Source organism: Salarias fasciatus, chromosome 5, assembly GCF_902148845.1.
Source record: "Salarias fasciatus chromosome 5, fSalaFa1.1, whole genome shotgun sequence".
Taxonomy (NCBI): Eukaryota; Metazoa; Chordata; class Actinopteri; order Blenniiformes; family Blenniidae; genus Salarias; species Salarias fasciatus.
The window spans coordinates 29,363,240-29,376,871 of NC_043749.1; the positions used below are offsets into that span (position 1 = coordinate 29,363,240).

General features: G+C 46.8%; 2 protein-coding genes across 2 annotated transcripts in view; one reads left to right on the forward strand and one right to left on the reverse strand.

The window, feature by feature from the left end:
* Positions 1 to 678, reverse strand: part of il17rd (interleukin 17 receptor D) — a 26,024-nt gene extending 25,346 nt beyond the window's left edge. The window contains 1 exon segment of the mRNA XM_030092170.1: positions 540 to 678. Within this exon segment, the coding sequence (XP_029948030.1) occupies positions 540 to 659 (120 nt within the window). The 5' untranslated portion in view covers positions 660 to 678.
* A 2,766-nt stretch (positions 679 to 3,444) lies between these two features.
* Positions 3,445 to 13,389, forward strand: appl1 (adaptor protein, phosphotyrosine interaction, PH domain and leucine zipper containing 1). The gene is made up of 22 exons (XM_030092320.1): positions 3,445 to 3,635; positions 4,842 to 4,940; positions 5,088 to 5,147; positions 6,071 to 6,142; positions 6,455 to 6,542; positions 6,739 to 6,780; positions 7,021 to 7,079; positions 7,155 to 7,301; positions 7,761 to 7,843; positions 8,212 to 8,373; positions 8,467 to 8,655; positions 8,906 to 8,948; positions 9,078 to 9,134; positions 9,256 to 9,347; positions 9,469 to 9,648; positions 9,718 to 9,770; positions 10,065 to 10,239; positions 10,396 to 10,432; positions 10,601 to 10,729; positions 10,809 to 10,859; positions 10,951 to 11,040; positions 11,256 to 13,389. Exons 1-22 carry the CDS (start codon positions 3,582 to 3,584, stop codon positions 11,409 to 11,411), a joined length of 2,118 nt encoding a protein of 705 aa, XP_029948180.1. The 5' UTR covers positions 3,445 to 3,581; the 3' UTR covers positions 11,412 to 13,389.
* Positions 13,390 to 13,632: the final 243 nt, after the last annotated feature.

Consider the following 13,632-nt stretch of genomic DNA (forward strand, 5'->3'; position numbering starts at 1 on the left):
AAAGAAACGCAAAGACAAGAGAAAGTAATACTTCCATCGTTTTTATCCAACTGGTCCCAATGTGGATTTGGGAAACAAAAGTCCGCTTTATTAAACTATTACAACATCTGCTCTCAGTCAAGTGCGCGCCGAATTAAGCGGGACATCAAACTATACGTGAAATTAATCACAGTTTGTAAAGTAATGTTTGCCAATGTTAGTTAAAGCAGAATTAACTTAAATGTGTAGTTCTTTCAGCGGAGTTTGGCAGGTGGCGTTACGTAAAGCCGCGGTGAGCTGCGCACAGGTGAGAAAGGTGAAGACACTCAACCTGAGCTCAAAAAAACACGCAGAGCTGCTGGGAAAAAAAGCTCAAAATCAACAAGTGCATTCACTCCACCTGTTGCTTTAGTAAAACGCGGCTTCACATCCAATGCAGAGGTGATAAAAACATCGAGGTGAACTTTTTTTGGGAGACTTTGAAACTAAAGCGCAGCAGCAGCTTCAGCGAAACCTCACCCGATAAAAAGCGATAAAAGTCCATTTTAGCGGGTCTGTACCTTGAAGCCGCAGCGGTCCTGGTTCGTCCTCCTGCCGCCGGATGTCATAGATCCACCACAGAAATATAAAAGCAGGAATAAGGCGCAGAGAGAGGCGAAGAAACTCCGAGGGGCCGCCATTCCTCCTCCAGTCTGAACCATCTGAGCCCGAGGAGGAGAAGGAGGAGGACGGTCCGGAGAGGAGGAGAGGGGGGAGAGAGAGAGACAGGGAGAAGGGTGTGTTTGTGTGTGTGTGTGTGTGTGTGTGTGTGTGTCCTCTGTATAGTCCGCTCTGCACTGTGCCAGATGTTGGACCTCCTGCCTGCTCCAGGACTCCTTGCTGTCAGTGATAAGACGCCACAGAGTTGGAGTGGTGGATGAGGACAGTCCTGGTGAAGAACGCTGGACTGAGCTCTAAACCCTGCTGTGTCTCACATCGTCATTGTGCTGTCAGCAGATCAGTCCACACTTTTTATTTTATTTGTTTGATGTTTTCCAAACTGCACACAGAAACCAGCAGTGTGTTTATATTTATTGCACTGTCAACTCTGTTTTTTCTGTTTGTCTTCCTCTTTTTAAATGTTAGGAGCTGTTTGACAACTAATTTTCTCCAGAGGGGACAATAAAGGTTCAATCAATCAATCAATCAATCAATCAATCAATCAAACACAGATTTAGACCATCTTGTTCTGCAGTTATTTCATGTTTGTCTCAGTGAAGGTGTGCTGTGTGAACTGTCTGCACTGCTGATTCTGCTTATCTGTCAGCGCTCTCTAGTGGACAGGAGGCAGAACTGCACCCCTCTGATACAGGTCAGCCACCTGACAGTGTGGATTATAAACAAGAAATAAAGCTCAAACCTTAGAATAATATGAAAAACAAATGTAGGAACACACCTAAGGTATTTTTGATTTCACTATGAAGATATTTCTTTAAGATTTTGAGAAAAAAAACCCTGTGATTATGGACGATACTAAAATAGCTTGCAAACTGTAGTGAACAGTCATGTATACTATTGCAAAGAGAAAAAAAATTAACCAAGCCAACTAATGGAAGTGGAAGAAATGAATACACCAGCTATTTAAAAGCCTATTTCATCTTGTACTAGTACTACTAGCCTTGGTACTGCCCTTCTAGAAATTCTCCAGGTTCAAACCGATTCATCCAACATTCCCAGCTGAATGTGGGCAAAGGCAGCATGGACTCTTGACAGGTCAACACTCCATCACAAGGCAGAGGAACAGTCAGAATCCAACAGTGAACTTTAAACATGCATTGGAGGAGGAAATGGCACTGAATCCTTGCTATAAGAAGAGAGTCCTCTGCACTAATCCTCCGTGCCAGATCCAGGATGAAATGTTCTCACAGAGATCTGTAAACACCTGATCAGGACTGTGATGGTTATTGATGATTCTTGTTTTCCTACTTCAGAAAGCCTACAGTCAGGGCAGGTTCAGGTCACCCTGGACTGTTTTTTGAAGTGAAACTGATATAGGCTCTCTCCCTGTTGGATCTCTGACAGCAGAGTTGGAAGTTCGTGGTCCTCCTGCCTCCACTCACCTGCAGCCAGAGGATTTGTGTCGGCTGAATTGAATAGAGGCTCCCTACTCTGCAACCCTAAACCCCTACCCCAAAACCAAACTGGTTTGAATCCTTCTCATCAATATGTCTGTCTATATTCTGTCCTCTTCTCACTTTCTATCCCCTAACCCCAACTGCAACAACAGGTCTCCTCGTTTGAGACTAGTTTAGCAGAAAGTTTCCACATCTGAGTCTGGATCTGCAGGTTTCTTCTTGTTAAACAGAACATTTCCTTTCCACCATTGCCCATGTGGAATCGTTGAGTTTTGGTCGTAGAAATGCTATTGAACTTAATATATTTTTTTCAATTCTCTCTTTCTTGTCATTATGAAATGTGCTATAAAGTTTGATTGATTTTTTAAAAAAGGCAGAATTACATAATTTTGAATCAAATTTTTTTTTTTTAAATATTAATGAGACATCTTTGTGTTGTAACTTTAAAACATAAAACTTGACACTTTTTTGTCTTGTTTTGTTTTGTTCCTTCCTGGTTCATGATTCTGGTGACTATGTGGTTTTTATTCTGTTATACCTGACTGCTGCATTTCCCACTGTGGATCAAAACATCTTGATAACCTGATCGCAGCACCTGGTCTTCATCAGAGCGCATTCACTTCAAAGGTTTAGATCCTACCTGGCAGACAGAACCATGTGTGTTATCGTTGTCCACTCAGAATCTTTCTTCACTTATGGGGTTCCACAGGGCTTAATCTTACAGCCACTGCTTTTTTCACTTAATTAATGCCACTGGGGTCATCCTAGAGGGCACAATATCTTATTCACTGTTACATGTTCGAAAACCAGATTTATACCCTGCTAAGTAAGAAAGAGACCTTCCCACCACCATCACCACCATGTGGTCGAGCCATCATATGATGGCTCGATCACAATAATGCCTGGGTGACACTGAACTTTATACTTTCAACAAGAAAAAAACAAAGGATATAATGTGTTTAGTCCCAGTCGCTCCTGTTAACCCAAGACCCCCTAAAAGTAATTTTAAAGCCCATTTCATTACTTGATTTTTCACCCAGCCTTAGACTCTGTTCCTGTTTTTATTGTTTTTATCACTGGCTTTTGATTGTTTTTGCTGTATTTTATCTTGCACTTCTTTAAAGGTTTTTTTTTTTTTCTTTCATTCGTTTGCAGCACTTTAGTTTAGCTGTATTTGTTTTAAAGTGACATGTCATCGGCAGCCATTCCGGCTCCGTGTTGTACACGGGTACAGGAACAGACTGATCCGTTGGAGCCAAAATGGCGCTCATTCCCCTTTAAACAACAAACCAATCAATTTGGCGGACGTTTCTCGTAGCCAATCAGAGATCGGGAATTGGGCGGGGCTTGAAGAGCCGGGAGGAGCTGTTTTGGGGTGTTGTGAATCTGTGCAGTCCAGAAGCACAGGGTGGGAGTTGTCGGGCCGATCTGTTGTGCGTTTTGTCCCTGGATTAACACCCGTTACCGACCCGCCCGCCCGCCGCAGCCATGCCCGGGATAGAGAAGCTGCCGATAGACGAGACGCTGGAGGACAGTCCGCAGGTAAAAGCTCTCTCCCCCGGAACCGTCAGCTCGCTAACGTTAGCCACTCACACAGCTAGGCTAGCTGTCTTTGTGGGCGAACTGCTTTGCAACATCCGTTAAGAAGGCAGCAGAGTTGTGTCAGCTCGGCACAGCTGTCAGGAGGGCAGAATCCTCCGGGAGGTGGCAGCTGCTCCAAACAGCTGATTGAAGCTTGGCTAATCATCATTTCACCGCAGGTTTACACTTAAATCCACGACTTCCTTAGCCACTTAGCCAGTCGTCCCTCCTCCCTCCTTCTGTCAACATCTGCTTCAAGCAGGAGCGACACGCTGCTACTTTCAGCTGTGGTCAGATGTAAACTGGACCAGTGATCACTGTTTCTGTACAAGATCCAGCTGCACAACACCAGACTGGCACCTGTCACTTAAAAAAAGGACTTGCTACTGCTGTCGTGGAGACTGCTTGAAGTCCCCCTGGTCACCTGACCTCAGTTAAGTCTGTGGACGTTTCACATCCAAGGACAAATGCAGCTATTCTGAGGCTACACGATATGGATTTCACTTTTATTGCGCCTTCCACCACTTGAACAGTCCCCAAAGCACTTCACACACTGTTAAGCATGTTCACACACACACACACACACACACACACACACACACACACACACCCATAAAAGCAGCTGCCATGCAAGGAGTTCAGTCCATCCATTTTGGGTTCAGAGCCTTGCTCAAGGGAACTTCAACTTGTGGATAATCTTCAGATTGTGAGATGATCACTCTACCAGCCAAGCTGCAGCCGCCCCTACATTTGTATTGTGTTTTGCATGTTTTAGGGTATATTGTATTTATTGTTCTGCCGGGGCATGTGTCAAAATGTCTGTGGACAAGCCTGCAAATCACATCCTGCATGTTCCTCAAGCTCCCAAACTGTTGAAATGCAAATTTCCCCATGAGAGATGATTAAAGTTTCATTTGAATGCGCTGAAAGACATAAGCCAGGGTTTTTCCCTGTTATCACATTTCTGAAATGCAAGTAAAGGCATCAGATTACAATAATCTGTTAACTCCCAACTATCTGACTGTAATGGTAATCAGACTCACCGATTCTTACAGTTTCTCAAACAACGGTGAGAATCTGTTTGGCTTTTTGTGGGGGGTGTTTCTGGAAAGAAGCCATCATTTTATAAGTCAGATGTTTTACCAACTTGTTTTGCTTTGTCTGCAGACTCGCTCTCTCCTGGGAGTGTTCGAGGAGGACACTGCGGCCATGTCCAACTACTGCACACAACTGTATCAGGCCATGAACAGGATTTATGATGCTCAGGTACACACACACACAACACACACACACACACACACACACACACACACACACACTGAGAGCTTCATATCTGTGCAGAAGCAGCTTCAACGTGTGTGTGTGTGTGTGTGTGTGTGTCCGGCTGCTCAGTGTCGCTGTGGTTTCTTTCAGAACGAGCTGAGTGCTGCAACACACCTCACCTCCAGACTGCTGAAGGAGTACGACAAACAGGTGCCACGTTCCAGACCAGCCACACCAGCTTGCTTCACACTCCTCACCATGATTCAGTACATTTCAAAAGCAGGTTTAATACCCGTATTACTGAAACAAAGCAGTAAGACATGCATTGTGGTATATACAATAGCTTAAAAGTATGCAGCATTACTTTGACAAAGTGAATCAAAATGAATCAAAATGACATTTACGAGATGAGAGATTTAGTTAATCTGACCGGCGTTTTGTCTTTTGCTTCTTTTCATAGTTCAGATACCTTGAAGTAAAAGTTAGTCTCCTTTTGACTCAGAGCTAGCTGTGATTGTAACACCTCTGTTCTGCTCCTGATATCTCTCGAGCAGCTTTGGAAACCTAAGCTCATTGATTTCACATTAGATATCATGTTATTAATCCCCAACATAACAATTAATTCCCCAACACCAAGAAGATTCAAGATGTTTCCAACCATAGTTGGGAGAAAAGTATAACTTTTTAAAATAAATCATATTGCATGAGAGCAAATCTCTGTTAAAAATGAGTTTTTCTTTACATTAGTGTTCATTCGATTGAATCTTTTCCATCTCCAGTATAATTTTTCTGTTCCTTCTTAACTGTTTTTCTTCAGTTGAAATTAAAACCTCGTCATCTGGATGCTCGGTACGTCTTTAGCAGCTTTACAGCGAAAGCCACTGAAACAGGAGACATGATCTCAGTCAGCGTCTAACCTTCTCCAGAGGGTCGTAACAGGAGAGTCTAACCTGGCAACGGGACTTATCTGCTCTGAAGCAGCCTGTTAGGCCTTATCTGTTAGTCCACACACATCCGCCCCCTCCGTCTTAAATCCTGTCTGTCACAGCTCAGCGTGTCCGAGGCCGGGATGATGCCGAGTCTCTCCTTCTTTATGTTTGATCTGATCGTTTCATCCACGCTGTCGTTCGCAGCGTTTCCCTCTGGGGGGCGACGACGAGGTGATGAGCTCCACCCTGCAGCAGTTTGCGAAAGTCATCGATGAGGTGAGAGAGAACCTGAACTCCCTTTCAGCTCCCTTTCATTTCATTCAAACCAAAAAAAAAGAAGGTGATTAAGTGAATCATTTCCTCAGTTATTTTTATGTTCAATTTTGAGCCTTGAGCTCAGATTACAAAGAGCTCTATGTCAGTAATTCAGTTACAGTGTCATCAATCTGGATCTTCAGGAAGTTCCATAGTTTTCCACTGTGTTATTTCCACAAGTCATTTCGTGGTGCTTTTCAGGAATGTCTTCCACAGCATAATGATACTAACTGACGAGGTACCAAACTTCTTCCCTCCTCTGGTTCTGTGCAGCTGAGCTCCTGTCACGCCGTCTTGTCCACTCAGCTCGCCGACGCCATGATGTTTCCCATCACGCAGTTTAAAGAGCGAGACCTAAAGGGTGAGAGACACACACACACGTTTGACATGTAGCGCTCTTTTCTGGAAGAATCGTATCATATGAAGAATCATCGCTATTAATTTAATAGATTTGATCAGCACAGCTGCATAAAAATTTGGCCACAGTTTGTTTGAAAAGTCGACAAAACGTCCCTCCCGTGTGAAATATGTGGCTGTTTTATTGCTCTTTTCTCCAGAGATCCTCACCCTTAAAGAAGTCTTCCAGATAGCCAGCGATGGTGAGTTTTTACAGCCTCCTCAGTCGGTTCAGTCTCCTACCTGCTCTTCATCTGTCAGTATTAGCTCTACAGTGTGTGAGCACATGCACAGGTGTGTGCACGTGTTTTTAAGATGACAGATTATTTTACCGAGTCCTGTTACTAAAGAGTCTTAACTTCTGCTTTCTTTCAGCTTCTGTTTTTCATTCTTCAGACATTTTTGAAGTAAACTGTTTTTTTTAATTTCCTGTTTGTGTGCAGATCACGACACGGCCATTAACAGATACAGTCGCCTCTCAAAGAAGAGAGACAACGACAAGGTGAGGGGTCACAGGAGAGGGGGGGGGGCAGTGAGGCGTTGGGCCCGGTGAACCGACCAGCCTTGTGTGTTGCAGCTGCGGGCGGAGGTGGTGGAGGACGTCTACACCTCCCGGAAGAAGCAGCACCAGACCATGATGCACTACTTCTGCTCGCTCAACACGCTGCAGTACAAGAAGAAGACGGCGCTGCTGGAGCCGCTGCTGGGATACATGCAGGCGCAGGTCTGATCGATTGACGACTCTCCTGCTGTGGAATCTGTTATTGTAGTAACTCTTTTGACACTATGAATATATATATTTATCTGCTTTTGTATTATATATCAATATATACCAGAATGTTCCATGTGTGACCACTAGACTTCACTGGGTAACAGCAGAAAGCTGAAGCACCAGAATTTAAAGTAAGAATAGAAAACAGAGAGGGGCCGGAGAAAAGCAAGGAAACTGTGACCTGTTACAGCTGGATACTAACTCCATCAAGAGGAGAGTCCAGTTACAATCTGGTGCGAGTGACTCGCGTACATCAAGTTCCAGACCAGATCCGAACGGATGTTCTGAACGGCAGCAAAGAGGAACGTGACCCTGCTGAAGTGTCCCGGTGGAGGAGGCAGATTGAAGCCGCTGGTTCACAGCTGTGCTCTGACCTGCCGTCGTCTCTGTGTCTCTTTTTGTTCCGTGCAGATCAGCTTCTTCAAGCTGGGCTCAGAGAATCTCACCCAGCAGTGGGAAGACTTCCTGGGAACTATAGGAACCAGCGTCCAGAAGTGAGAGGCCACGGCGTGCACCACATTCAACCTCAGGGGTCCGAGTGAGAGCTGTAGGGAGCTGGAGGCCGTCCCGGGGTAACGGGGTAGAACCATCAGGGGCAACATGCAAACTGCAGGCTTTCTTCACTGAGGGGGCCAGAGAGCAAAGCACTAAACTACTACACTACCACACACCCAGGAGTGATCCAGTCATGATGAGCTCTGATCACATTTCAAACCAGAAAACCAAGATTTAGATGGAGGTAATACCACCTTCATGCATTAGGTGGCAGTAGTGAGTCAGCAGGAACGTCACTGTGGGTTAGCTAGCTGCCTTGGGCATGACTTTGTGTTGTGTGTGTGTGTGTGTGTGTGTGTGTGTGTAGCGTTCGCCGGGAGATGGAGGAGGAGGTGGGCCAGATGCAGCAGACCATCCAGCAGATGGAGAGGTCATGTGACCCCCTGTACGCCCCGTGTGACCCCGACCCCGTCCACTCACCTGTGTGCCGCAGCCTGACCAGGAAGCAGGGCTACCTCTACATCCGCAAGTAAAACACACATCCGTAAAAGCATGAGCTCAGTGTGCGCCGCCGCCGCCCCGGCAGCCTCGCTGACGGCGCCTCTCCCTGTGCGTCGGGCAGTAAGACCGGCCTGGTGTCGTCGTCCTGGGAGCGGCAGTACTTCTTCACGCAGGGCGGGAACCTCATGCAGCAGGGCCGCGGCGAGGTGGCGGGCGGGCTGGTGACGGACCTGGACAACTGCTCCGTCATGGCGGTCGACTCCGACGACCGCAGGTTCTGCTTCCAGGTCACTTCCTTCGATGGGAAAAAGTGAGTGGGGAAAAAAAGCCTGGTTTTTCTGCAGAACAGCACTTTTTTATTATTATTTTTCTTTACTGTTGTCGTGTAAACGGCATCCGAGTCGGGAATTCTGAGGAAACTGGATCTACACCAATTTCAGTGTTTCTCCTGGGAAAACGTAGTGTTTTTAAATTATTGTCACGTAAACATGAAACATTTCTGAAATGAATTCTAAAATGGATTCAGCTCCACTTTCATTTCCCTCTTCGCTTCCTGTCAGAGTGGTGACGCTGCAGGCGGAGAGCAGGAAGGACTGCGAGGAGGTAAACTGTCTCCGGATCCTTACCAGTGTTCTTCCAGTTTACTGTCTACTGCTTACTTGAGGTTAGAAGGCACATCGCTCTGACCCTTGGTTCGATTCCTCTCACTGGCTCTGCTGTTTCTCCCAACAGTGGATCGCCACCATCAACAACATCTCCAAGAGGATCTACCTGAGTGAGAACGCAGAGGTTTGTGTTCTTAGATCTAAAGTATCAGTCCGGGAGGCTGGAGTTGAGTGTTTGCCGTGTCGCGAGGTTCCAGCTCTTCTGTGTGACTGTCTGATGGCGATGTGTTGGCACCGTTTGTCAGGAGCTGGCAGCCAGAGTGAACCAGTCGGCCCTGGAAGCCGTGACTCCTTCTCCGTCCTTCCAGCAGAGACATGAGAGCATGAGACCCAGCAGGTGAGACTGGAGAGACCCGCTTCCAGGCGTTCAAGAAATGCAAAAAGGAAGCATCTTCACATGAAATGATTTCTTTGCTGTCGTTCACCCACGTCCACGTTTGTCGGTCCCTCCGTCACAGTAAAGGCCGGACGGGCCGGGCGAGCAGCATCAGCTCGGTGGGCTCCGAGCCGTCGCCCGCCCTGTCCGTGCTCTCATTGGATGCCCTGGTTGCCCCGGAAACGCCCATCCAGTTCGACATCATATCCCCCGTCAGCGAGGAGCTGTCGGGCCAGAGCAAGGCGGCGGCGCAGTCCGGCCGGTGAGTGTAGCTCGGACAGCGCCCCCCGGTGGCTGGGCGTTAAGGTAACAGGACTGCTTGTGTCCACAGGAGGAGTAACCCGTTCGGAGAGTCGGGAGACGGCACAGCAGAGGACAGCGAAGGTAGCAAGAGTTTATCTTTCGCATTTCTAACAACCTAATCCTCCACAGACTGTTTCTCTTTGAGCTTCATGTCAGAACAAGATCAGAGGAACAGGTTCCTTTATGGCACATTATTTCCTTCTTGTCACAGAACGTGACGTGACGTTATTGGCTCGTTGTTTTCCTGTTGTTGTTTGCCCATGGCTGACTCCTTGTTGGTGCATCGTTGCCCCGTACTTGGCTCGCTGTCACCGTGTTGTTGACAGTATGTTGTTACTCCACTGATCGCCTGTTGCTGTCGCCTGTTGCTTCCAGACTCCATCCTCCACCAGCTCTTCATCGTGCGCTTCCTGGGCTCCATGGAGGTGCGGACCACCGAGTCTGTGGACGTCATCTCTGAGACCATGAGGCAGATCCTGGCTGCTCGAGCCATCCACAACATCTTCAGGATGACCGAGTCTCACCTGCTGGTCACCTGCGACTGCCTCAAGTAGGAAGCACACGTTGTTCTGACAGTGTTTTAACTCTGGGTTTAAAGAGGCAGGACGGACTGAAGCTCCTCAGTCTGACATCAAGCACATTCTAACAGCATGTTTGTCCTCATTTTGAACCAGCTGCTCAGTTTCTGTCTTCGGTGTTTTTTCAGGCTTATCGATCCTCAGACACAAGTCACTCGTCTCAGGGTAAGACGATCAGTCACATTAACGTCTGTCTCTGCGGGCCGATACCTCGAATACCTGGAAAGTAAATGTAAACTCAACGCTGAGATGGAGACATCTCAACGTGGGATGAAAGTGTAGACGTTTGTATGGATTCAACCTCCTGACGGCGTCTGTCTTCTCGTCCTGCAGTTTCCCCTCTCCAGTGTGATTCAGTGTTCGTCCCATCAGGACAACAAGCGGCTGTTTGGTTTCGTTCTGGAGTCTCCGGGCGGGCGGGCCGTCTGCTACATCTTCGAGTCCAACAACGACGGGGAGAAGGTTGGCGAGTCGCGGTCCGGCCGTGGTCTGCCGTCCGGTGCGAGCAGCTTTGACCCGCCTCTCTCCTCTCTGCTTTCAGATCTGTGACAGCGTCGGCCTGGCCAAGCAGATCGCCTTCCACTCCGAGATGGTGAGGCCCGCCGCAGTCGCCTCACCCGCACGCTGCTGGGCGCCGCTGTGTGTGTTGACTCCTGGTGGTGGTTGTTGTGGTTGTCGTGCAGGACCGTAAAGCTGTGGAGAAGAGGAAGGAGGAGGACAAGGCCAAAGAGAAGCAGCAGGAGGAGCTCAGCAAGCAGAGGCAGATAGAGAAGGTGAGCGCCGCCACTCAGGGAAACGGGAAGTGCTCCTGCGTCTTTACCTGGAGTCCAACTGTGGATGCAAATAAACAGAGAAGTGGTGAAAGAAATACATTACAGCAGTAACACACAACCAAATCCATTGTCCTCGTACCGACGGTTAACTTTGCTCTGCGGCGACGGTTCACAGCCCGGCCTCTTCCTGTGCCTCACCTGTTTGATCCCCGCAGGATCTGGAGGAGCAGAGTCGCCTCATCGCCGCCTCCAGTCGTCCCGCCAACCCGCCTCCCTCTGACGGACAGTTCCTGGTGCTCAGCAACAGCCAATCGGAGGACAGCGACGCCGGGGGGGAGGATGGGAAGAAGAAGGGCGAGTCCGAAGCCTAACGACGCCCGGAGGATGCATGTTTGACCTCCCAGACGAGGCCCGGCCGCTGTCGTCATGACGACCGCTCAGGAAACAGGAGGAGGAGGAGGTGGAGGAGGAGGGGAAACAGCACCCGCCCGCCTGGGCCGCCTGGGACCGAAAAACATTTGCTTCCTCTCTGCTGGACAAACCCAACGCACCCTCACGGCAAGACGAGGAGGAGTCGTGGTTTATCGTGTGTGTAAGAGCGCTGCTTTCATATCAGCTCCACCGGCAAGAAGAGACGCCAGATCTAGATTAACCCGCAAGTTTCAATTGGTTTTTTTTTTGTTGATTTTGTAAGAGACACTAACAGTAGTGACGGAGGATCGTAAGCAGGCCAGCGTGAGGAGAGGAACACACCAGGATCTGAGGCAGAAAGCTGGAGGCTGCATCCCGACGCCTGGAGCATTTCTCTCCTTCAACCCGACAGCAGTCGCAGTTTGTTGGTTTTCTTTTTGTTTATTGTTGTCCGAGCGCTTGGAAAGCGCACTGCAGTGTTTCAGGTGAAGCAGTTTTTCATCCGTGCCGCCAAATCACATCTTCAGTTCTTCATCGCCTCATCAAATGAACAAAAAAACCGTCAGAAAACACATTTTATCATCGAGTTACAGCCGGTTAGGAACAAAAATTGCCAAATACACATCAGGTCTTCTCCAATGTTGGTGATCACACTTTGACTTATGTTACAAATGACTTGATATAGATATATTTTTAATAGTTGAATAAAGCACGGCCATCCTCATGTGAGAAACAAACAGACCCATTACAAAGCTACAAACAACCTGTGTGTAGCAATTATTCTAGAACTATGATGGCTGTTTTCAATACAAAAAAGCCAAAATATTTATTGTTTTGGCCGCTTTTAATGTTGTGAAGCCAAAATAAATATCCTGTTGATGATAATTCATTAACAATTTCACATGTAATAAAGATGAAAAGATCAAGAATAATTTTGGCCAATTTAAATGTAAAACAGCAAAACCAAGTACTAATTTTAGCCATTTTAAATGTATTAAAGCCAACAATGTAGTGATTTAACTGTAATGTAACAAAACAAAGTGCATCTAAGATTTAGAGTGTTGCATATGAATGAGCACGACTGGGCCATGCGTTAGTCCTGTTCTTCATGAGTGAGCTGCACATTTAGGAGCTCGTTTGCACCACCATGCATCCCATCATTTTGGACAGTAAAGATTGGTGACTTTACTTTGTCCCCAGCTGAAGAGTTGGAAACAAACATACTGAACTCCACCCTGTCGTTAGCATGCGAGCAAGTCTTTTCAAATCAAGCCCATGTAGTGTTAAAGCGTCGTAACTTTTTCGTTTCAGGCCGCCAACTTGAGTTTTGATCATGAGAAGTCGGAGCAAAAGTCTCGTTTGTTCTTGTTTTGTTTTGTTTTGTTTCGTTTTTTTCACAGTTTTACTGAAAGGAAATTTGTTTAATGCTCACTTAAGAGACTCGACTCCAAGTTTAAAGCCCATTTACACGTTTTTAGGTGAAAATGCAAAAAATGAAGCATTCTCACCTGAAACGTGATTAAAACTGGGCCTAAGTTACAAAAACAGACCTGATCTTGGCCGAATAATCAGATTTCATGTTAACCAGTAACGTGTGTTTGGCCTTCTAATGTTCTCCCACCACTTTAAAGGACTATGTTGCCTTTTTCTGTGTTACCCAGAATGATGATCCCGAGAAATGTGGGGTGTCAGACGAACCCTCTTTAGTTTCTGAATGAGCAGTTACTGACGGTTTGGTTTGTATGTGCTGGTTTCTGTGTTTTCTCCTGCTGTAACCAGGTGAAGGACTCGTTGTCGACGGAGCTGCACTTTAAGGGAAAACACGACGGGATCGATTATGTAAATATGTTTTAAAGTGATCGATGTTCAACTGTCAAGGGTCATTTGAAAGAACAAGTTAAAAAAAAAAGCTTTTCATTGTTAAAATAAAGCACTAACTCCACCCGCCTGAGTCTGTCTGCTGATTTTTAGATGAAACGCACCACGGCGTGAATGTTTTTATGGAAATGTAACGTATCCACGTTAAAAACGAAACAAGTACAAATTGACCAGCCTTGACATCATCAATCTACCTTCTTTTATTCTAACATAGAAGTGAACCTGCATTCTTTGAAGTCTACGTGGTGCCAGCAGTCAACTCACATGACTGATGTTTCTCAAATGAAGCTGTATTCTGTTTCA

What these genes read in the sequence shown, in the direction of transcription:
- appl1 (XM_030092320.1), top strand. Translation starts at nt 3,582, where the DNA reads ATGCCCGGGATAGAGAAGCTGCCGATAGACGAGACGCTGGAGGACAGT. An exon ending in TGAAGGAGTACGACAAACAG is followed by an intron (nt 5,148 to 6,070) that starts GTGCCACGTTCC and finishes TGTCGTTCGCAG; the next exon opens with CGTTTCCCTCTGGGGGGCGA. An exon ending in GAGAGCATGAGACCCAGCAG is followed by an intron (nt 9,348 to 9,468) that starts GTGAGACTGGAG and finishes CCTCCGTCACAG; the next exon opens with TAAAGGCCGGACGGGCCGGG.